The sequence below is a fragment of the Glandiceps talaboti genome, chromosome 7 (genome assembly GCF_964340395.1).
Source record: "Glandiceps talaboti chromosome 7, keGlaTala1.1, whole genome shotgun sequence".
Taxonomy (NCBI): Eukaryota; Metazoa; Hemichordata; class Enteropneusta; family Spengelidae; genus Glandiceps; species Glandiceps talaboti.
The window spans coordinates 2287501-2311393 of record NC_135555.1 but is presented as its reverse complement, the minus strand read 5'-3'; the positions used below and the strand labels follow the sequence as shown (position 1 = coordinate 2311393).

The 23893-nt window shown below is 36.2% G+C and overlaps 3 protein-coding genes across 3 annotated transcripts; 1 reads left to right on the top strand and 2 right to left on the bottom strand.

Moving 5' to 3' along the window:
- Positions 1–1009: 1009 nt before the first annotated feature.
- On the bottom strand, positions 1010–8441 carry LOC144437794 (ganglioside-induced differentiation-associated protein 1-like). The gene is made up of 5 exons (XM_078126818.1): positions 8275–8441; positions 4928–5120; positions 4458–4646; positions 4007–4216; positions 1010–2731 (listed from the first exon to the last, which is right to left on the bottom strand). Exons 1-5 carry the CDS (start codon positions 8341–8343, stop codon positions 2448–2450), a joined length of 945 nt encoding a protein of 314 aa, XP_077982944.1. The 5' UTR covers positions 8344–8441; the 3' UTR covers positions 1010–2447.
- A 4229-nt stretch (positions 8442–12670) lies between these two features.
- LOC144437753 (matrilin-3-like) lies at positions 12671–18163 on the top strand. Its single transcript, XM_078126767.1, has 6 exons — positions 12671–12755; positions 13936–14049; positions 14527–14711; positions 15325–15484; positions 16595–16762; positions 17163–18163. Exons 2-6 carry the CDS (start codon positions 13944–13946, stop codon positions 17420–17422), a joined length of 879 nt encoding a protein of 292 aa, XP_077982893.1. The 5' UTR covers positions 12671–12755; positions 13936–13943; the 3' UTR covers positions 17423–18163.
- A 1119-nt stretch (positions 18164–19282) lies between these two features.
- Positions 19283–22832, bottom strand: LOC144437370 (protein unc-93 homolog A-like). Its single transcript, XM_078126295.1, has 5 exons — positions 22739–22832; positions 22151–22605; positions 20449–20722; positions 19746–19862; positions 19283–19311 (listed from the first exon to the last, which is right to left on the bottom strand). Exons 1-5 carry the CDS (start codon positions 22830–22832, stop codon positions 19283–19285), a joined length of 969 nt encoding a protein of 322 aa, XP_077982421.1.
- Positions 22833–23893: the final 1061 nt, after the last annotated feature.

Here is a 23893-nt window from a genome sequence, read left to right as displayed (position 1 = left end):
ACCATGTATCACTGGAGTAAAGTACTTGGCAAACATAAGCATTCAGGGCACGTAACCCTCTGTTCTGTTCTGTTCTGTTCTGTTCTGTGTTACAGGGTATGTTCATCTACAGGTGCGGCCAGCCACCACTGATGACGACGAGTAAGATACAAGGTCGATTGTTACATTTGATTGTAATGCGAATAAAAGACAATGGACCACGTCACGTGGTTAGTCAGCTGTCACGGTTAAATTTAAAGAGATAATCTCTATTGTCTTGTAAACAGGTTAGGAGAATAAACAGAGCTGTGGACTTAGGTCGAAAGCTATTAAAATAATACAACTGTCATGAATCGGTAGAATGGGCATATTGAAATCAAATTACAGACTGAATCTATCTGAACACTTCTTTATAGTGGGTCTTAACTTTAATAACTTTACCATATAGTTGATACAATACATTAAAATGATATATATTTTGGTATTCTTGTTTTTACGTACTTCGTTGTGCACTTAGTAGTAATTAACTTACGTAATGTTGATTCTTTTAATGTCAAGTCCTTGAATTCTTCAACTTGATAATAAACTCGTCTATTGAAATAGACAGTGGAATGTATAGTATACTATAAAAATAATATAAAATTGAGCAATGTACACACATACACACACACAAACACACATAAATAAATACCTACCTACCTGCCTGCATACATGTATACACGTACACACACACACACATATACATACACACACACACATACATACATCCATACATACATACACACACACACACACACACATACATACATACCTGCATGCATGCATGCATGCATGTGCATGCATGCATGCATACATACATACATACATACATACATACATACATACATACATACATACATACATACATACATACATACATACATACATTATATTTGTTTCGATGAGAATCAAGCAGAAAAAGTACGTATGACGCAAAACAAAATAAAATTCACTTTCAAAATAAGTTTTTATTAATTCAATTAAATAACACACATAGATTAATTCTTTGTGACAATATGATGCATATTTCAACATGTCCAAGATGATGTATGGTTGAACAAAATTATCAAAATAGGTCAGTGACTGCAATAATCCCTGGTTACCGTCCGTTGAGTTGATTCAACATGTTAAATATAGAATCTGTATGCCGTCAAAAAATTCCATCAATCAACAAAAATTCGCGTGAAACGTATTCAAACCCTCAAACCGCAGAAACAATAGCAGTGTAAGTTGTGACTATAAGGCTAAAATTGTTACTTACATTGGTTTAAAACTTAGATGTTAAATTACTTTAAAGTTTCAATCTATTTATGTAATTCCAATATGTATAGAATGCCCTTGGTGTAAAACAACATTTTCATCGGTAAAAACTTGCTAATGTATCATTTTGTTTTACAAAAAATATTTGTTTATACGATACTGTCTCGTCAAGGCTATATTTGTTTCCCTAGCTCATCAGTTCCGTACTGTGGCAAAAATGATGGCAACTCAGCCTGAGAATTTAAAACTTAATCTAAATCACATTAAGACTCGATCCCAACTTTCTTCAATCAGCACGCAAGATGGTTTCATGCAACCTGGCTAGTGTTTAGTAACTCACTACATGGGAAAACGATTTATGCCAGTTTAATAGAAGATCCATGGGTATTGCCTATTACAAGCAGTTATACAGGGGGACCCATGCCAATTCCTCTATTGCACGTAGTTGTTATCATCGTTATCCGTCATCGCTGTCTCTTATTGTGTATCTGTACAGAACGTCTTACTCTAAGTACATCATTGTATTGAACCACCCCACTGTGGCAAAAACACGGTGACATTCTGTGGAGCCTAATGGCAGCTACCATAAACTTTTCATTTGGAAAATGAAAAGTGTTATTAAAAATTTCTGAACTGACCATAGTAATAGTGATGAGGCAGTGTGATATTGGTTGTCAATATCCGAAGGTTTTTGATACACTATACATTAATATTGCTCCGTATGTTCAGTAGTGTAAGTAGTTGTGTCAACTTAAAGTCATGGCCATTTTACAGAGTGAATACAGTTCGGCCTGTATTAGTACTTGAACTTCAAGTTGATATTGTAATCAAATTACTGCCTTCAATTCGATTATGCAAATTTCATCTATTGTAGTAAGATTATTAAAGATAGCTGTAACCTTCTGAACTAGTATCGTTGAACAACGGAAGATGTATTTGTAGTGGTGGTGGTGTTTAATAGTAGTAGCTGAAATGCTATCAAATGGACAAACGATTAGCTTTTATTAGACGAAAAATAGTAACATCGCCGGAGCACGATGGAAGTCATTGCAAGTCATTGAAAACATAATATCGACAGCAACGAAGAACAAGAATTGAAAATGCACGCGACGAAAGGTTTTACAGTTTTTTTTGGGTTGGTGTACCGTCTCTACACTATTGAGTAGACTTTATAGGACCAAGAATACAAGAACACCAGCAACGGCAACACCGACAGGTACTATCCATGGCCATCTTGTTTTAATCCTCGAGACGAATGTCTCGAATTTTGTTTGAGGTGCTGCTTTGAAACTGCTATGTTGCTTTATTTTATTGAGATAGGCTGCAACGTGTGGCCTCTTTCCATCACTCCAGTATCGTCTAGCAAGTCCAAGGTTTTCAAGAAGACACAGGTTACTAGCCCAGTAGATGTCTGTTATTGTTATTCGGATGCCTATAAGCCACCATTCTTTTTCTGAGAAGATAAAGTGAAAACACTGATTCTTTGATACAATGTTTGCAACTTGTTAGATTAGTGTCTGTAAAATACCAGCTAATATCCTTACAAATATCACAGCAGGGAGAGTGGGGTGGGTGGGTGGGTGGGTGGTGGTGGTGGGGGTTAGTCACTCAAAACCTAGAAGTAATGTTTAGGAAGTTTAGCCTTCCAAACAAACAAACAAACAATCAATCAAACAAACAAACAAACAAACAAACAAACAAACAAACAAACAAACAAACAAATAAACAAACAAGCAAACAAACAAGCAAGCAAACAACAAACAAACAAACTAACTAACTAACTAACTAACTAACTAACTAACAACTAACTAACTAACTAACTAACTAACTAACTAACTAACTAACTAACTAACTAACTAACTAACTAACTAACTAACTAACTAACTAACTAACTAACACAACACGTAATCACAGTCATAATAGTGAGTTTCATATGTTCTTACATTTAACTGAATCATGGGTTAGGAGTGCACAAGTGAAATATAATAAAAATCTTCAGGAATCAATCAAATTATTATTGTGTTTACCAGTGATGGATAAAAGAAAATAGATGCAGAAACGACAAATGAAAAATCCATAATGTTCTGTATAAAGCTTGCGCTAGATTAACAACTGTCTGTCTGTCTGTCTGTCTGTCTGTCTGTCTGTCTGTCTGTCTGTCTGTCTGTCTGTCTGTCTGTCTGTCTGTGTCTGTCTGTCTGTCTGTCTGTCTGTCTATCTCTGTCTGTCTGTCTGTCTGTCTGTCTGTCTCTGTCTGTCTCTCTGTCTCTGATTCTGTCTTTCTCTGTATCTGTCTGTCTCCCCTCTCTGTCCCCCCTCTATCTCTCTCTATCTCTCTCTCCCTCCCTCCCTCTCTCTCTCCCCCCTCTGTCTGTCTGTCTGTCTGTCTGTCTGTCTGTCTGTCTGTCTGTCTGTCTGTCTGTCTGTCTGTCTGTCTGTCTGTCTGTCTGATTCTGTCTTTCTCTGTATCTGTCTGTCTCCCCTCTCTGTCTCCCCCTCTATCTCTCTATATATCTCCCTCCCTCCCTCCCTCCCTCTCTCTCTCTCTATCTCTCTCTCTCTCTCATATCCCTCTGATATCGTCAACCGACACAGGCTGTAGATATGGCTATTTAATCTAATTGTCCAATTAACAAGTAACCATCAACGGCTGGTACAGATTCGATTGCAAGCCGTTTCTGCTTTCGCTGTAACCCTTAGCAACGACTCAAAGCAAAACTGATAATACCTGGTGGTTCTTCTATTTTCCTTATTGTGAGTTCGTCTTCGAGTTTAGCAATGACGTCATTGGTCATCTTGAGAGCGGCATCTAATTCATCAATATTCACTTGATCAGGAAAATTCAACCCCCATTCTTTCTTTTTTTGATATTCTTCTTTCAGATCATCATGCTCTTCGTTTAACTGGTCGCACCTTTTGGGAAGAGTTTCCCTAAACACTGGAATGAACACGAACATCTCAAAATGGTCAAGAAAATGTTCCTTTGGGTTGCTTTTACAGGCACTACATCAAACAATGCCATGAAGTTCGTACATGATTGTATATTGAGCCGACATGTCCATCATATAAAGCAGATAACAAAATGTATTGTATCTAATATCAAACGATGATAAATTAATACTTTGGGAACAGTTTCTAAGACAAATCTAAGTTGTAGTTGAAACCGTCAAGTTACTTACACGTCGTTCGATTGAGGGCATCCTCTTCTGTGAAACCATCAGCCAAATCGTCTCTATCAACCCCTGCAAGTTGTTGATTTACTGGTACACCTCGCATCAGAATGTCTAAATCCAGTTTGTTGGACAATTTCAAAAGGTATTGGCTTTTCCGTCCAGCTTTTGACGTTTCTTCGGGATATAGTCGAGCACCTTACGAAGAGATGGTAAGAGGAAATTTTGTTCAGTCAATCTGATTACTCGGGATCGAATATTGCACAGTCATGACTTATATGGACACAACAATTTTTTCTCGAAAAAAGCGGTGTCAAACTAACTTACCAACTTTAATTCAGAACATTTAGAATACTGTTAACGGTAGGTGACCCACATTTCAACAATTGAGAGCCATGTTTTAATATTTCCTTCTTTTAAAAAAACTAAGACACTGAGAAACTGCTACGGTATTACATATGATTATTTCCCTGACTTACTTTCTTGAAAGGCTTCATCGACGTAATGCAGTATTTTCTCTGCCCCGACAATGACTTCAACACCATGGACAAGTGTAGGTGTATCTCCCGAGGGATTTAATTTCATGTAATCCGGGGACAGATTCTCCAATTCAGCAACATCAACCTCTTGTTTTCTATATCTTAAATGTTTCGCTTCCAATGCCAACAGAACCTGTGAATATAAACACATACTACGTTTACCGATTGTCATAGAGGAAATGAGACGACAACACTGGTTGTGATTGTAACCATGGTAACATGTACACGGTACACTGAAGACCAAGTAAATATCAAAACTATCCCAACACCCTTTATTAGCGGCAACTCTCAACACACTCGCGATAATGCCATTTCTATTCTGTTTTTGTTAGCTATTTGCTAATTATTACGTATGGAAATGGGACTTGATGGTAGTTTATGTTTTCACCTCGATTTGGTGGTTTGTTTGGTGGAGATCAGGTACCAATCTTTGTACATATTTAGTTAATCCATGTGGCATTATATTACTAGCAGTAGTCAAGCTGCTACATCCCCGGGCTAACCCACTTACTTTAGATGTGACCTAAGGTCGCTACTGAGGGCGCTAGCCCGAAGACAGAGGTATTCATTACCTTTCAGTTTTATTTGGCAATCCCTAAAGTACAGATCCAAGGTCTTACTATAAGACTTTACTAGCATCAGTCATCGAACCTCGAGCCTTAGGGTGCCGTTCTTATTTTGATAGTTATTCGACTTATTAGGAGAACTGCTCAGCGTTGTGGTATTGACATTCTTATTACTCTGACGTAATGTTCGAATTATTACCTTCATATTCATTATCACAGGTAAAAATAGCTGTGGACCATTCATTATTTTAACTTGTCCCATATCAAGTTTATTTGGGTAATGGACTGAGAACCATAGGTTGTTTACTTATACATAAACAACTGTTGGTGTGCATTTACGGGAATACTTACTTGTTGCATTTTCTTTAAAATCTCTGCAATTCATTACTGAAATCACTAAAAAAATTAACCATACCACTAACATATCACCGTTAGGGACACACATTACAAATAGAATTGTAACTTTATGTAATACATGTTAACAATAGAAATAGTTGTATATTAAGCTTACTGGTTGTAAATTCTTTGTTGGTGATTTTATGATAAAACATTCTAAGTGTGCATTGGCACCAACAAGTAATGACGGAGTGGGGGTGGAGTGGGGGTAGAGTGGGGGTAATTCGTCTGTATTCCACATGTTAATTAATAATTAATCAGCAATACAGCCATGCAACTGACGAGTAGACAATTTTGTACTTCTGTAATTCAACGTGTCATTACATGTATTATCAGTGGAACACAGCTGTCTTCTTTTGTCACGGTCCTCGATATTGTCTGTACTAGGATTCACATGTGTAATAATATGCTTCAACGAACGCAGCACATGTAACGAGACATGAGATTCATTGATCTTGGCTATCATATGTAACGAGACATGAGATTCATTGATCTTGGCTATCATATGTAACGAGACATGAGATTCATTGATCTTGGCTATCATATGTAACGAGACATGAGATTCATTGATCTTGGCTATCACATGTAACGAGACATGAGATTCATTGATCTTGGCTATCATATGTAACGAGACATGAGATTCATTGATCTTGGCTATCACATGTAACGAGACATGAGATCCATTGATCTTGGCTATCAAATGTAACGAGACATGAGATTCATTGATCTTGGCTATCACATGTAACGAGACATGAGATTCATTGATCTTGGCTATCACATGTAACGAGACATGAGATTCATTGATCTTGGCTATCACATGTAACGAGACATGAGATTCATTGATCTTGGCTATCACATGTAACGAGACATGAGATTCATTGATCTTGGCTATCACATGTAACGAGACATGAGATTCATTGATCTTGGCTATCACATGTAACGAGACATGAGATTCATTGATCTTGGCTATCACATGTAACGAGACATGAGATTCATTGATCTTGGCTATCATATGTAACGAGACATGAGATTCATTGATCTTGGCTATCATATGTAACGAGACATGAGATTCATTGATCTTGGCTATCATATGTAACGAGACATGAGATTCATTGATCTTGGCTATCATATGTGGGAATACGACTCTGTTACTTTATAATATTTACCTCCATTTCCTTCGTATATTGTCCTTTATTTTAAATTTGTTGTCCTGGGAGTGGGGAAAAGACCAACCAGCCATATTCCCACATCAGATTTTAATGAGATTGGACTAACAAATGATAATGCAATTTGAAAAAAATTAGGGCCACGTGTTGTCGAAATAAAACACATGCTCGCACACACAGATATATTGTCGACACACAGATACTAGTATATTGTCGAAATAAAACACATGCTCGCACACACAGAAGGAGTCATGTACATGTTTTTGTATATCAAATACAATATTCGTTCACCGAAGGAGAAAGACGTCAATTATAGCGTGTCGTACGACAATAAAGGAAAGGTCAACGGGGAGTTCAGATAATTTGTAGATTTGCAATCAATTATTGTAAACAGAATAATAAATAGCCATGCGATTTTGGAAATCTTCTTGGAACAAAAACAGTACTTTTATATTAAAATTGGAAAATCTTCACATGTGTAGGAGCGGTATAGTTTGGACCCATGGTTATTCTGGTGCCTGCTACGATCTGCTAATTGGCTTGTGAACATGAAATTATTGGAATATCTTCGGGATTTTCTAAGATTAGTAATATATATTTATTGAAACCTTATTAAAAGCTTAGAGAAAGGCGTTTACATCGACGATGAAGTGAGAAATTATAAGGGGTGCAGACCATGTACGAAAAGTGGAGTTTGAAGGCAGTGATCAAAATTGTAACTATGCAAGTGTACCTTATATCTGAATGAACTCTAGTAGTCCAAAAATAGAAACGACGTCCATAACTATTTGTATGTATAGTATAGTACCATTGTTGTGATAAAAATGGCTAAGACTAAAAAATAAAAGAAAACACACCGATTTAGAACAGTTTTGATGCATGGAACGCAACGAGTACCAAGTAGCATCGATATATATAAGTTCAAAGGTTATTGTCTGTCAATACCTGGTCTCTCAATTACTACAATGGCACTACTGAGCCTTGCTGTGTATACTTCACCTTCCTCAATTGAGTTTTGATTTCGTGTACTCGCTTAGCTCAGTGTTTCATGCACCACACAAAACCAGTGTCAATGAACTTTACAGAATAGATGAACGTACGTTGTTAGGTAAACTATTCCCTAAATACGTATAAAATAACAGCGGTATAATCGACATACCCGATGACAGTGGTAGGAATTTCCCTCATAGTACAGGACTAGATCTTCGTCGGAATGTTTTGCCGCCATCTTAATGTCCACAGTAATGGTTGCCGTGAATTCGTTGTTATTATTAAATTCCTATATTGAAATGTATTAGTAATTTGATATTCAGACGTGGATGACCCGTGTAGAAGGTCTGAGGTCGACGGAAAAAACATTCACTTTTATATCATAGCGACCGTTGAGGGCAGTAACACACAGGGCAGGGACATGGTTGGATACGCCAAGGAGACGAACGAAGTGATTGATTACACTGAGAGGAATGTTTCGAATGCACAATGGTGTTATAAAGGAGGTTAGCTATAGACGAATTGTATAGGGATGTATTTAACACAGGCACTCCATTCGAGATCTATGAATGAATGGATATTGAATCAAATGATAGTTACACAGTCTACAAACTAAATGTCTAAGTTTAATGTTTACTATGTATGTATGTATGAATGTATGTATGTATGTATGTATGTATGTATGTATGTATGTATGTATGTATGTATGTATGTATGTATGTATATATGTATGTATGTATGTATGTATGTATGTATGTATGTATGTATGTATGTATACATGTATGTATGTATGTATGTATGTATGTATGTATGTATGTATGTATGTATGTATGTATGTGTGTATGTATGTATGTATGTATGTATGTATGTATGTATATATGTATGTATGTATGTATGTATGTATGTATGTATGTATGTATGTATGTATGTATGTATGTATGTATGTATGTATGTATGTATGTATGTATATATGTATGTATGTATGTATGTATGTATGTATGTATGTATGTATGTATGTATGTATGTATGTATGTATGTATGTATGTATACCATGTTGTGCGTCGTAAGAATGCTGTGTGTGTTCACCCATGTAATACATTTTCGTACATACACAGGAAACATTAGACATTTAGTTTGTAACCTGTGTATCATTTTATTCAATATCCATTGTTTTCATAGATCTCGGGTCGAGTGCCTGTGGTATTTAATAACAATACATTGAGAAATTACAAGACTGTTCAACATTAAAATCAGAGCTTACTAACTATAAGCTTATAAATCCCGTGTATGTAAACTAGATTAGACCATGACATAACTAGACATGCGCCCGCTAATCATAGTTTGGTCGTTCAATCAATTTGTACATGTTATAGAAACTGGGAATATTATAGGATATCCGTGTCCTCAAAAATACAAGACTGTCAAATCAAGGTCATCGCACATAAACATGTCGTAGTAAAAGCTGGAAAATTTTCTAGACTGTTGTACTAAATATCATCAAGTACAACGAGAAGTTTAGAAAAGTCATTGACTGCAAATTATGATCAATCAGTGGAGTTAAAGGATAACAAGCAACAGGATATGTATATTATTTCAGCGGTGGAAAAGGGTGGTACATTTTAGAATCAGATCAATGGATTGGAGTTGGTTTAATAGCTTACATGGAATAAGTAAGTAATAACTTTTCCGGCTGTTGATAAAGATCGAATTGCACTCTGTGTCTACGTGCTTGCAATGCCATGTCACAGTATGTGGTTACCCATCGACCGGAAACGTGACTTTTCGGCTTAAACCGCGACCCCATCCGAGTTCGTAGAAACTCGAATATAGCTTCCTCATTGATTGCAGGTCATCCTCAGAGCAATAGGCAATGTACATTGTATTGTACTTGTCTTGTCTTACAATCTCAAGAAGCTTTCTACACCAAGAGACTTGTCATGGTGTTACTATCTCAAGAAGCTCTCTACACCAAGAGTTCTTGAGTTAGTAGTACTAAGGGACAAGTCTCTGTGTAGTCTTGTTCTAAACTGGTACAGTATTATGTATTAACAAATAACTTCATTACTTTTAATACGTAATACTGTACCAGTTTAGAACTAGACTAATCTCTGGGCTATGATGATAAGTTTATCTTCGTGAATGAAACATTTTTTCGAAAAATATCCCTAGTCCTTGGAAACACAACGAAGGAAAATGCCAAATGCCATAGAAAGAATTCATAACTATCAAATAAGCTGTGAATTGTCATGCTATAACAGCACAGTCTGCATATTGTGTTTGTCTACTTCTGAATCACATAATTGTCTTCATTTACTTCTTTTACACCTCATCAACTGTTATGGAAGTATTGTGACCAATGAGTATCTTGTCTTTTGGTCGAAGTAATTACAGACGTAAAATGCAAAATGAAATAAAATCCCAACTTACCTACCATATTTTCTGATGTCATGTTATCGGAAACAAACATATATTTCCAGTGAAAATGAGTGCTCTTGCAGCTATAAAGGACTGTTTCAATAAAACAAGGATACTATATTTTACATATATGGTAAAACTTTTATAGTGACAAAAATATTAAGAGTCTTTTTAATGGTGCTCCATGTATAATACAGTATTCTGTTTTGATATGGTCCTATGTTGCTGTAGACACCTCTGATCAACGCGAGGAAAATCCAACAGGTAACCATGGTTACAACTTGTCAGTGAATGGTGAAAGATACATGCAACTATGATAGTATGTCAAAGTCATTTAACTACAGATAGACTAGCTATACTTCCAATTTCCTTGTTTACCGATAATAATGTGTTCGGTCTCATGTTGACTGAAAGAGTTCAATACTAGCTGACAATGGGGGATTTTTTCCACAAGAACACCGAGACGACATTTAATACAATTGACCTTTCATGTTTTAGCACATGACAGACCCCATGTATTTAAGAAAACTAGGTTGCTTACTAGAACTCATGAAGGCAAATACTCGGTTGCTTTATTAAAACTTGAATTCATAGTTTACTATCCCCAGTATATATTCCCTAAATATCTAAATACTAAGAATTGATGTTAATATTTGAACACTCTGTATGCAGTCCGAATCGAAACAGACACACGATAGAAATTTGGAATAGTTTTAAGGTTTAACTTTAAAATGTTACAAATATGGTAGTTTAGTATCGAATCTTAAGTTTTCTCTTTAGAAGGGTTAGAGATGATCGGATGCCACGTTGGTATCCTGACTACAACTATGGCACCAACGAGGGACGATAGTGTAAAGTTTATAATAACACTGCTGATAAAATAAACATTTTTAAATAATATATACAGCGACATACTTCCAATGAACCAACTTTGTCAAGCATAGTATCTTATGCACTGATGACTCCGTGGACTTCACGGTCTTTATAACAAATACTACCGATACAAACAGTATCAAAAAATGTCTTCACATAGCTTAGAATATAAATATAATATATGACTAAAAAAACTCAAACCACAAAGGCGGTGCTGTCTTGCTTATGACCCCAGGACTAATGGACTAAAGATAGTGTCTGTAATATTAATCATAGCTTTTATGAAATGTTATAATCTAAAATAAGTTTTTACGTGTAGAACTTAGGATGATGTCATAACTGAAATGCTGTGTCAATGAAGACTTGCTGATATATAGCCTTGAAAACAATTCTACCCGCACTATCTCGTACACGCTGCAGCAAACTTGTACAATTCACGTTACAGGGCTGTTACACTCGCGGCGGACGGTACACGCTGCAGCAAACTTGTACACTTCACATTACAGGGCTGTTACACGTTCGTACACGCTGCATCAAACTTGTACAATTCACGTTACAGGGCTGTTACACTTTCGTACACGCTGCAGCAAACTTGTACAATTCACGTTACAGGGCTGTTACACGTTCGTACACGCTGCATCAAACTTGTACAATTCACGTTATAGACATATTTCGTTTTCATTGTCCTTCAACTCAGAGTCAATGAATGATACGTTGTGATGAGTGGAATACCGTTATAAAATACAAAAGTATTTTAAAAAGTACAAATGTAAAGTACTAACCGTATATCAGCAGTTATTGCATTAATGTTTAAATGGGGGTTGCCGTCGAAGACGGTGATGGAATCTCAGACAATAGTATAAATTGTCTGAGAAGCAAGGTTAATTAGATACGTGAGAAATACAACACACATAGGAAGTAATTTGAGAATGTAGTTCAAGGCTATCACTCGCCAATCGTGTCACTTGTACACATAGACTAGTGCCAAGCATTTTCATGTACTTTTAATAGTTGTAATATCTGAATGAAAACTTTGCGTAGAATTATCAGCACATTTATACACAATATGTTTTCGTTAACTTGTTGTTAATGGTTGGAATGTTGATGGATTCTTGAGAACAATTTCCGGAGATAGTGCTCATGAAAAAATTATATATGCCAAGATTCCTGGAATGGTGTAATTCAATCGGCGGAAGTTAGCGTGTGTCTTTCTACGAAGTCCGATTGGTTATCTTCACTGGACATCCGCCCAGCTCGGCATATTATATAAGGGGTGATCGGCCCATCAACTCAACAGATAGATACAAGATATCGTCCAGTCAACATATCAGAGAAGCAGAAGAGACGCTAAATCAGTTCGAGGTAAGAATATATTATTCTGTCTATTGCTACTTCAAATCGTCTTTTGATGAGTAGTAAGACTGGCGACTCGCGTTCACCACCCCAAATGTTTTTAGTTCATTTATATAAATTTGTTACACCCTCCCACGGCTCCCTCCCCTTTACATTTGTGTCTTTGTTGCGTACAAGTTAAGGGCAAATCACTCGAACACCAGGTTCAAGAATCAAAGCATATGACATCTATTATTATCATTTCACAATTAGTAGAATGGTTATAAACTTACGCGGCACTTGGACATTGATAGGAATCTTTTCTATTCTTGTGCAGTCGATAGATCTATGGTAGTTTAGCCTATCTGTAAAGTAGACTTGTGAACGACTATTGCTACACTATTCCACTACCCTAATTGCATGTGGTTATTTCCGCAAATTCAAAAAAAATCAAAATGTCAGTTTAATAGGATAATGGAATAGTGTAGCGATTGCCGTTTTCAAGTCTACAGGTAGGCTAATGGTAGTTAAATGTAAAAATGCGCAAAATGTTTTCAATGCGTTGATTCTATCAATCGTATAGCCTGCAGTCAACGGCCTTACCACTGGCATTTGTTAGAACTGTAGCTTGTGACGTCATCGTCTAAACCATAGACCCCAATGTCGGGTCCATGTCTAAACACGAGTGACATGTTCATGATGTTCAGAACTTTCAATTGATTACGCAACACATGTTACACAGTCTTTGTATTCAAATGACTGTACCCAACAGTCACTTGTGAGCTAATATTCTAATACAAAATAATGACGACTATTTAAAAAATACCATTACCGACCGGTGTTTGTACTATTCCGTATTCGTTTCTCAGTGCAAACACCAGTGACGATATTTTTTGAATATTCGTAAATACCTAGTAACTCTATTATTTTGTATCATGGCCATCCTTGAATAGAATATGAGCTTACAAGTGACTGTGCTGTACCCGTGTGCTCTGCCCGTACAAGTGTTACACGAAGTGTTTTAAAAACGGGCGACACTGCATGCATTGCAGACATACCCGTGGTGACCATGCTAACCCAAGCCCTTGGACACCCTAGTTCGAAATGGTCTGATCGTAAATTTGAATACAATAACTTTGATTTGAAAACGCAACACGAGGACGCCCTCAAAGTACACTATATATAACTTTTGTTTTTATTCATCTTTCAGCCGCAAGTATGAAGCTGTGTATCGTAATTCTTGGATTTCTCCTAAATCAGTGTCATGGCCTCTCGTTAGGCAGTAGGATATCAGCATCACTTGATGGTACTGATGGAATCACAGGTAAGTTTTCAAATATTTTATTTTAGTTTGAATTCTAATATTTTAAGGTGAAGTCGGTCACTATGTAGTATCACCAGTCATGATGCTTTTCTGTGTACAATAACAAACACAGGCGTTATTGGAGTTTAAATCCATGAACAAGGCTGTGATTATGAATATGATATGACATGATGTCCCTCGACAAGGGTTGCGGTCACGGTGATTATCAAATCACTGACATTCTCCGACTCAGATCGGCCCTATAAAGTAATTAATATATTTTAAACATTCACTGAAATCGTTTTCATGTACTCGGGAGATATATAAGTATTTTATGAATTTGATAAGACTAGAAATTACCATCTAATCATTTAATGACGTCACACTTTTATAAATTGAAACATTCGTAATTTAACGTGATAAATTTAAATTTGCAAACAACCCAATCAGGTTTCGTGTCTCTAATGTAATAATATTTTATTCTGTTTGTCCCACTAGACACTGCAGCTTATGACACAGCCGAGTCTATTGGCACACACTTTCTTGGCAAATTTTCACCAGCATCACAAGGACGTGGTTTCTTCGGCAAAGCTTCACCACCTCCAGTTGATTTATTGTATGTCATTGATAAAAGTGGCAGCATTGGCACAACAGACTTCACCAAATCCATTGATCTGGTCAAGGTATGTATTTTAATTTCGTGTATTTAATAAGAACGACTGTACTGAATTCTATCAGTTTCATTACCAGACAGACTCTGCATTGCTTCAATCAGGCGAAACAATAAAAATGACACCCTCTACGACAGGATTAGAAAATCAATGACGTCATTAATTGTATGTACGATGGCAACTCCGTGAGCGTATCTGAACGAAAATTATTGTGTATTATATTTATAATTGGGAAATTTCATAAAACAAATAATTCAAAGTTTTCCTTTTAAAGTATAATTAGGAAATGAAAATATCACGAATCTCTACACACACACTTTAACATGTACTTAATTTTTTTTCAACTGATTGACCGACCCATCGTTTTTAATGTGTTACGATGAGAAAGTTAGAATTAAGTATGGCAGTCCTAGTCTTAATATCATTTCATTACTTTAGTTAACAATATAAATCGACGGATGTTACTATGTGCGCAGATTGAGTACACGACATATGTCATGTAACCATGGTAACAGAAAAAATCTTGATAGTTTCTTAAATTATCGATTTAATATTGAACAATATTTTCATTTTGTTTATTCATAATGAGTTTAATAAAGACATTTGTGTTTTTCCCTCTCAACAGCAATTGATTGATTTGTTCCCGGTTCCAATTTCACCTGATGAAACCCGCATTGCTGCTATCTCCTTTTCAAGTGCTCACAAAGTTGATTTAGACTTTAACTTCTTGGCATGTGCCAACAAGGACGCCTGCAAGGATGCCATCGGCAGAATTGATTTCGAAGGTTGGTACTAAAAATATTGTGACCGAAATTTTAGTGTATACCTTCTTAGACAGTTTGAAATAGATTAAACATGGCACGAATGCAGACGATTTATAGTGGACTGCAAAACTGAGATGCATATCTGTATTAAAGCTAAGTATTAATAGGTAGGCTCTCATGGGATATGAATTGTGTCAGACCCCCTAACATAACATTAATTATATCACCAAATACGAATGGTCACTGTTAGCGCGCTTGCCCCAATTCCGCTGATATTTTAAAAAAGGTAAATAATTCTGACGATATTTGGCTTCCGTCAATACTGGTTTCCATACTGCCACAAATATTCCATAAACTAAGATTCATTTCATTCTATACATATAGATTTTAGATTCTTTTCTATCGAGAATCAACAACGTTAAATTTCCCTAAATTTGTCAAAGGTTTAAATAGTTTCGGATGAGTTTATGGCAACCCTACGTTAATGACATCGTACATCATGTGAAGCTGATTTGCCATTTTTGACTAAAAATCTGCGTATGCACCAAAAGAAACCACATCTACTGGAGAAAATAGGTGTCGACACAACTTGAGAAATGGGTTGAATTTGCACGATGAAGCTATAACAGTAATCAGAGAATGTCAGTTTTCCGATTTATTTGATACCCCAAAAATGACGCCATGTGCCAGTTTAATTATATGATACCTGAACACCCAGACTGTAACTTGTTAGGTATGTCGTGTCGCACAGCCATATTGCCTTTGCTCCTACAAAAGGTGCGATGTTCGGGGGCTCCCTTTCATGGCGTACTTTACTGAGCAGTTCGAGCTCTGCCAGGTACTAGACAATGATTCAATATGATAAGAATATTTCACTATGTACCAAAAGTAAATCCCCAAACTTACACGTATACGAATGTGTCCCTTCAACATTTATATTTTGGTTCGGTGTGAATATAAAGTACAATGTATAATCATTACTAAACAAAGCACAGCAACAAAAATGATTGCTTGTAACGTCTATTCGTCCAAATGACACCACCAAAGTGTTGTCGTTCATGACATAATGTATATCTTTACTAGATGCGATTAGGATAAAATTTGACTTTTACTTTTAATTTGTTCTTGTAGACGGCTCAACTCATACCGGTAGAGCTTTGAACTTGGCAAGAACGAACGCCTTCACCAATGCAGCTGGATCAAGGTCAAATGCACACAAAGTACTGTTTCTCATCACAGACGGTAGATCAAATGGTGGTCTTAGTGTGACTGCTGCTGCTAATGCTCTCAAAGATACCGGTAAGTTGAACAACAACTATATGATAAAATATCTACAGTTTAATATGGATACATAACGTTATCACGATGTGAACTATGAGAGAGAGAGAGAGAGAGAGAGAGAGAGAGAGAGAGAGAGAGAGAGAGAGAGAGAGAGAGAGAGAGAGAGAGAGAGAGAGAGAGAGAGAGAGAGAGAGAGAGAGAGAGAGAGAGAGAGAGAGAGAGAGAGAGAACGAGAGAACGAGGGACAGGGAGAGAACGAGGGACAGGGAGAAGGGAGAGAGATTCAGCTTAACATTTTTCGTTTCTGCATCAAATAGAGAGAGGTGAGGAAGAGGGAGAGAGAAATGGGGGGGGGGGGTTAACTTCCATTTTCGCCGCTCATGATAATACTGACATGGTTTATTCATATTCGTTGTAGGTGTTGAGATCTATGCCCTTGGTGTCACCGATAGCATAAACAGAGATGAATTAAGAAGTATCGTATCAGTGCCAGTCCCTGATCATTTGTTTTACTACGAAAGCTTTGCTGCCATGGGAAGGGGTACGTCTTACCTACAAAGCATCTTTGGCGTTGCATCTGGCTCTTCAATTGGCGGTGGAGGATTTTTTGGTTTACAACCTGTGATCGATCGTCAACCCATTTCCCGCCAGTTTTCCCTGAGAGGAGGCGTAGCATAATGATGAAAGTATAACCATAACTGTGAAAAGTGGATGTAAAAACGATATGCTTCGATAAACTGATAAATCATATTGACAACATATTAACTTGTCAACTAGACATTATACACTACATTTCTGGACAATTTGGCATCAGACTCGAGACAGCTGAAAATGCGGGAACATTTTATGTATTTTTTGTATTTCAAGAGAACATTTCTAGGAGATAGAATACTTGATTCGGAGAAACATGTGTGAAGTAAATTACTCATTTATTTTTTACAAACAACTTGTCTCTAAATGTTTAAGCTGTTTCATTATTTGTAGTATCAGTAAATAGTCAGTACTATAATCAACCGAATTGGATGAAATGTATTTGTTCTAATCATTTGTACATAGTTTTTAAAAAAAATTTTATCCAAAAATACGTGTAAATTTGTGCGCTATTTCATACAGCATTGTAAAGGGGTGGACCAATGTGTGAGGGCGCCCGTCACACCAGAACTTACAGACTACTATTATCACTGCTTGACCATAGTGTTTAGCCACAAATACACTTACCTATTCAGCATTAGAGATGAACATTTCGAGAGACAATGATTTAGTACACGACACTGGAGTAGTGCATTTTGTACTACTCTAGACCACTTCTTTCCATGAAAGTTGTGTTATGATTATAATTGCATTTTTGTATTTTTGTATTTCTCTGGCTATGTAACACTTAACCAAGTTTACTGTAATAAAGAACACTGTTTTATGTAATTTTGACGCCAGTCACGTGTTTAAAGATGTTGACGTGTCGGTCACATGTTTTAAGATCTTGACGTACCAGTCACGTGTTTTAAGTTCTAACATTTGAAGTCAGTTACTGTATTCGCAACGTCTTATGGTTGTCATGACGATGAGCATTGCCCACGATACAGTTGACGATGAAACCCATCATGGTATTACGGATAGGGAGATGGAAAATCCACTATCTTGAACTGTGCATCCTGGAAAATGTAGTGTCACGCCATTGACTATCATGAATTAATGACTGTTGTAAAATATCTGTCATTTCGTAAAATATAGCCAATATAAATCTAGTTTCATCATATGAATTGTCCACTATATTTGTTGTCCCTGAAAAGAGTTTTATTTTGTGGTATCTATGAGTATTGAAATTGATCACACTGTTAGGATGCGGTCAGAATTTGGGGGTGGGGCTGGGAAAAAATATTCAAGTCTTCCACCTTCGCACTCAACCATTTTCATGCCACCCCAAGAAATGTTTGAGTCCCTCTCCCCGCTTAAGACTACACGAAGATTTCTTTGTTATTTATATGCTAACCCCCTCGAGCTCTCGCATTCTGAAGATACGGTGCACTGGATGAAAGTGACAGTGACAATTGACTTCAATGTTAACTTACTAAAGTGAGATTCTGTGTCAGACGGATGCGGGCTTCACAAAAGAAAAATCTTGTATTGGCATCTATCTAGCCTTCACTTTCAGATACTTAGCCAGCCGGACTTTTCCCTTCAATTTACAGCATCACTATCACTGGCTGGTAGGGGAGGATGCGGCAAGGCGTGCTCTCTTAAAAATACATGTAGGAGACCATTTATAGCACAACATATCAAACAGTGTGGTATGTAGTAAGTTATTAAAGTAAGTTAAAGCCATTGAATACTTAAATATGGTCTTCAATAAGCCAGGTTTCTAGGACATATACCTGGTGCCACTTTCAGGATGGTATTAAAATCATTCACATTCTTGCTATCTTCCCATTTCTATTTTTTCGGCGAAAAGGGACCCACAACCAAGGTTGATATATGTTTAAATGAAGAGATCAAATAAACCCACAACGAGTAATATAACTTTTAATCAAAAGCGCCCCCTATTCAAAAACATTCAGACCATAATACTCTCACTTTAAAAAAAGAAACAGATATAGTAGATGACAACCGAAGACACAATTTATTTGAATACTAAGAATATAAATTATAATTCAAACTAGACCTGTACGTATAGTAGGTTGACCTTGACAACATGTTAAACAAATATTGTCCAAATTGTGCGAATCGGTTAAATAACCTTGGATATTTATTATTCACTTAATACATACAATATGTATACGTGTTTTGCTGTCAACTATTAGGACAATACATAAATGCCACATAAGATTCACATTAACGTTTCTTGGCAATCGCTCGTGCTAATTATAGCGTTTTGTGTTTTTTTCGATTTCTGATTGCAAAGAGGTAAGACTCAAAGCATCTTTTGAGTGTCTATGGTGAATAAATTCCAAAATAAAGTATAATGTCCATGCTATCACTAACAAAACTATTAACAATGCAATCTTACTGCTAACACATAGAAACAAACTCGTTGCAAATCCCACTGTGTTCCCAAAAGCCTTCCATAGGGCTAGGTTGGCAAAGGCAGCTTCTTTCTCAGTTGGAAAGACTATAGCATGTATTGCTGTACGAAAATAACAAAAGACAAGAATGGTTTCAATACATGGATCTTATAGACTAAGAATAGAGTGTAGAGTGTGATGGCTACAGTTATGTATTACACAACTGATTCAGCGCTATTAACATAATCAAATATGCAATATAGATTCTATTTAGCATATGGACTTAGTACGTTATATTTGATTTCCATAATATGTATTCACTCCAAATTACATTAAAGTCTAAGAATTCACGAATAGATAAGTTTTATAAGTTTTACAAGAAAAACTCTTTGACCTAAATGTATTGAGCAATAGGGAACTTGCAATCCAAACTGAGCATACTCAGACGCAAAGGACTATGGGATTATCTGTGGTTATATTAATACCTAATCTGGAGCTACTGATAAAATTAACCTTCCACAAAGATCAGGGTGACTATGAATTGATCATTCCTGGTTATAAAAAAATTTATCAATATTGTTTACAATGCTAATTGATTAGTATTTACAATCACATTTCCCATGATGCAACATTCAACATGGCGGGTTTGCAGGTTCCCTATTTTGATAGTGAAGAAATAAATTGAGTGTCACAAAAATGATTTCTTACTTGTTGACTCAAGAAGTACAATGCCATCTGCTGCTCCCCAGATAGCTGCTATGACGAAAAGTAGTACTACTGTCAATGTCGTCTGTGTAGGTTCTAACACTAGTAACAAGATGTAACAGGATAATAATGACATAAAAGCAAGTAGCATTGGAATGACACGCCCCAGTATATGTCCAGTCGCACACAGAAGACACTGCACAAGAACACTACTGGTACCATAACAAATAAATATGTATCCTACCATATTCACACCAATTGCACACGATATATACGACTGGAATTTAAAAGAAAATTATAAGTAAATATAGTAAATCTTCACATCCATATTTCGTATTGTACAGATAATGTTGGCTAGTGTACAGATATTTGATACTGTACAGATAATGATGGCTAGTGTACAGATATTTGATACTGTACATATAATGATGGCTAGTGTACATATATTTGATACTGTACAGATAATGTTGGCTAGTGTACATATATTTGATACTGTACATATAATGATGGCTAGTGTACATATATTTGATACTGTACAGATAATGTTGGCTAGTGTACAGATATTTGATACTGTACATATAATGATGGCTAGTGTACATATATTTGATACTGTACAGATAATGTTGGCTAGTGTACAGATAATTGATACTGTACAGATAATGTTGGCTAGCTATAGTGTACATATATTTGATACTGTACAGATAATGTTGGCTAGTGTACATATTTTTGATACTGTACAGATAATGTTGGCTAGTGTACAGATATTTGATACTGTACATATAATGATGGCTAGTGTACATATATTTGATACTGTACAGATAATGTTGGCTAGTGTACAGATATTTGATACTGTACAGATAATGTTGGCTAGTGTACATATATTTGATATTGTACGGATAATGTTGGCTAGTGTACATATATTTGATATTGTACAGATAATGTTGGCTAGTGTACATATATTTGATACTGTACAGATAATGTTGGCTAGTGTACATATATTTGATACTGTACATATAATGTTGGCTAGTGTACATATATTTGATATTGTACAGATAATGTTGGCTAGTGTACATATATTTGATACTGTACAGATAATGTTGGCTAGTGTACATATATTTGATACTGTATAGATAATGTTGGCTAGTGTACATATATTTGATACTGTACATATAATGTTGGCTAGTGTACATATATTTGATATTGTACAGATAATGTTGGCTAGTGTACATATATTTGATATTGTACAGATAATGTTGGCTAGTGTACATATATTTGATACTGTACAGATAATGTTGGCTAGTGTACAGATAATTGATACTGTACAGATAATGTTGGCTAGTGTACATATATTTGATACTGTACAGATACTGTTGGCTAGTGTACATATATTTGATACTGTACAGATAATGTTGGCTAGTGTACATATTTTGATACTGTAAGATAATGTTGGCTAGTGTACATATATTTGCTAACTTATAAAAACTTCTGGTCTGTTGAACAGAGGAAATTGTTGACATTAACTCTCAAATGCTAAGCATTTATGAACATCAGAATGTGCCGCTTTCAACGTGAAAGAGAAAGCTCGAGCTCTACGCCAGTGTTTTGGGTGTCGGTGACCACCCCCCCTTTCCAAAGATATGCCATTGACTCTATTTTTAAGTTACGTGTTTGGCTCGTATTAAAGTATGTTTGTCTTCATTCTTACCTTTGGGAAGTCTCCCATGATGAATGCCAGGTTCAAACCAGTATGGAAAGAAAATGGAATCAATAGCAGCATTCTATGACAGGCCCAAAGTTTCAATGTCGTTCCAAGTTTCTTTACTGGTTTTATTTTGTCTTCATTTGAATCCGGATTTTTCAGATCTTCAACAAAGAAAACAACGATTGCAAGTGCTGCAATCCCAAATATTACATAACATCCTAAAAGTACGTAAGTCAGCTCTTTGCTAGGTGGGTTACAATAAGTCGTTATATTCCCCACTGTTTCATGGCAATTGCTATAAAATATGGACATTGCCTTGTTGATCATGATATCTTCCTGTTGTTCTGTTATTTTAGCCAGTAACTGACCAACAATGGCAATATACAGAGGTTGGGCAGTCCATAAGTGTGCAGCTCCTACACCGATGATAATAGAAGCAGGAATCATAGTATACCAATCTGGATATCAGTGTTGGTTTGATTCCGAGCCATCCAATTACTAAGGTTGGTAAACAAAGTCCAGAGATCGAAAAAGCGGTGTATAGAGCTATAAACGAAGCAAATCCTATGTCGTGAACACAATTCAAAGTACTCTGTAACTCTGCTAGACCAGCAAAGGCACTGGAGACAAGGAAAAATGCTATAGCAAAAGCTATTACGTTTTTCCACAACCACCCCGTCTTCATAACAGCTCAGGGCCGTAGCCTGACCAAATTGCCAAGGGGGACAGAACTTTGTCTTGGTGCAATCATGCATTTAAAATTTAGAAAAATACTAATTACATAAATTTGCATGCAATTTACGAAATGTCTATTTTAGCATACGCAATTATATGTAAGGTCAAAAAAAAAAATGCTGGTCAACGGGTAACCTAACCCATGACATTGGGTAAGTAGGTCGATTTCATTTTGTCACAATGCTTGACAAGGATAAAACAAACCATATATAATGATAGTAAAATATTTCAGGTCGAGTTTAGATAGCACTTATTCAGTCATCTTGATACTATCTCGTGTAATTTGTCTGCATAGCTACAGTTAAGAAATGTACACAATTTACGGTTAAACAAATGGTGTAGTTCCTCTCACTCTCTCTTCTTAAAAATGTTAAGCCCCGACGAATGAAACTCAAGCATTATTTTAGCCACCCCTTCTGTCACCTGCACTACAGTGGAGATATAAAAGCATATGGTAAAATGATGCATACAAATATCACTGATAGCCAACTACAATAATACTTCGAACGAAATTACTTTACACAGGATGTGGATTTCACATGCATAAGGGGATGTCTCTAATCAGCTCTAACCTATACAGGGAGGTACTTAGCAAGACACCTTCCATCTTGATTTGGGAGAAAGACAATTATCACCTTGATTGCTACTAGGAGACAACTCCAAAGGTGAAAACAATGAAAATAAAAATGTGTAGGAGACCATTTAGAGGCATAAAATACCAGAATTGAAACAATTATGCTATGCATTACATATTATCAGGAAGTGTATTTTGTTGTTGCAAAGCTGAAAGATATTATGTAGATGTGCACATGGTAAATGACTTCTCTTGAAGTTTAATTTGGTTCCAAAAAATCCTGAATAAAGAGCAAAACATTTGAAGACTTTCAGACTTTTGATGGCCTAATGGTCTTAAACTTTTGTTCAATTCTTTTTAGTGCACATTGGATATTTAATCTCAATTCATGCTTGTATGCATCATCAGAGCCAAGTAAACCACTGTATAAGATGTTA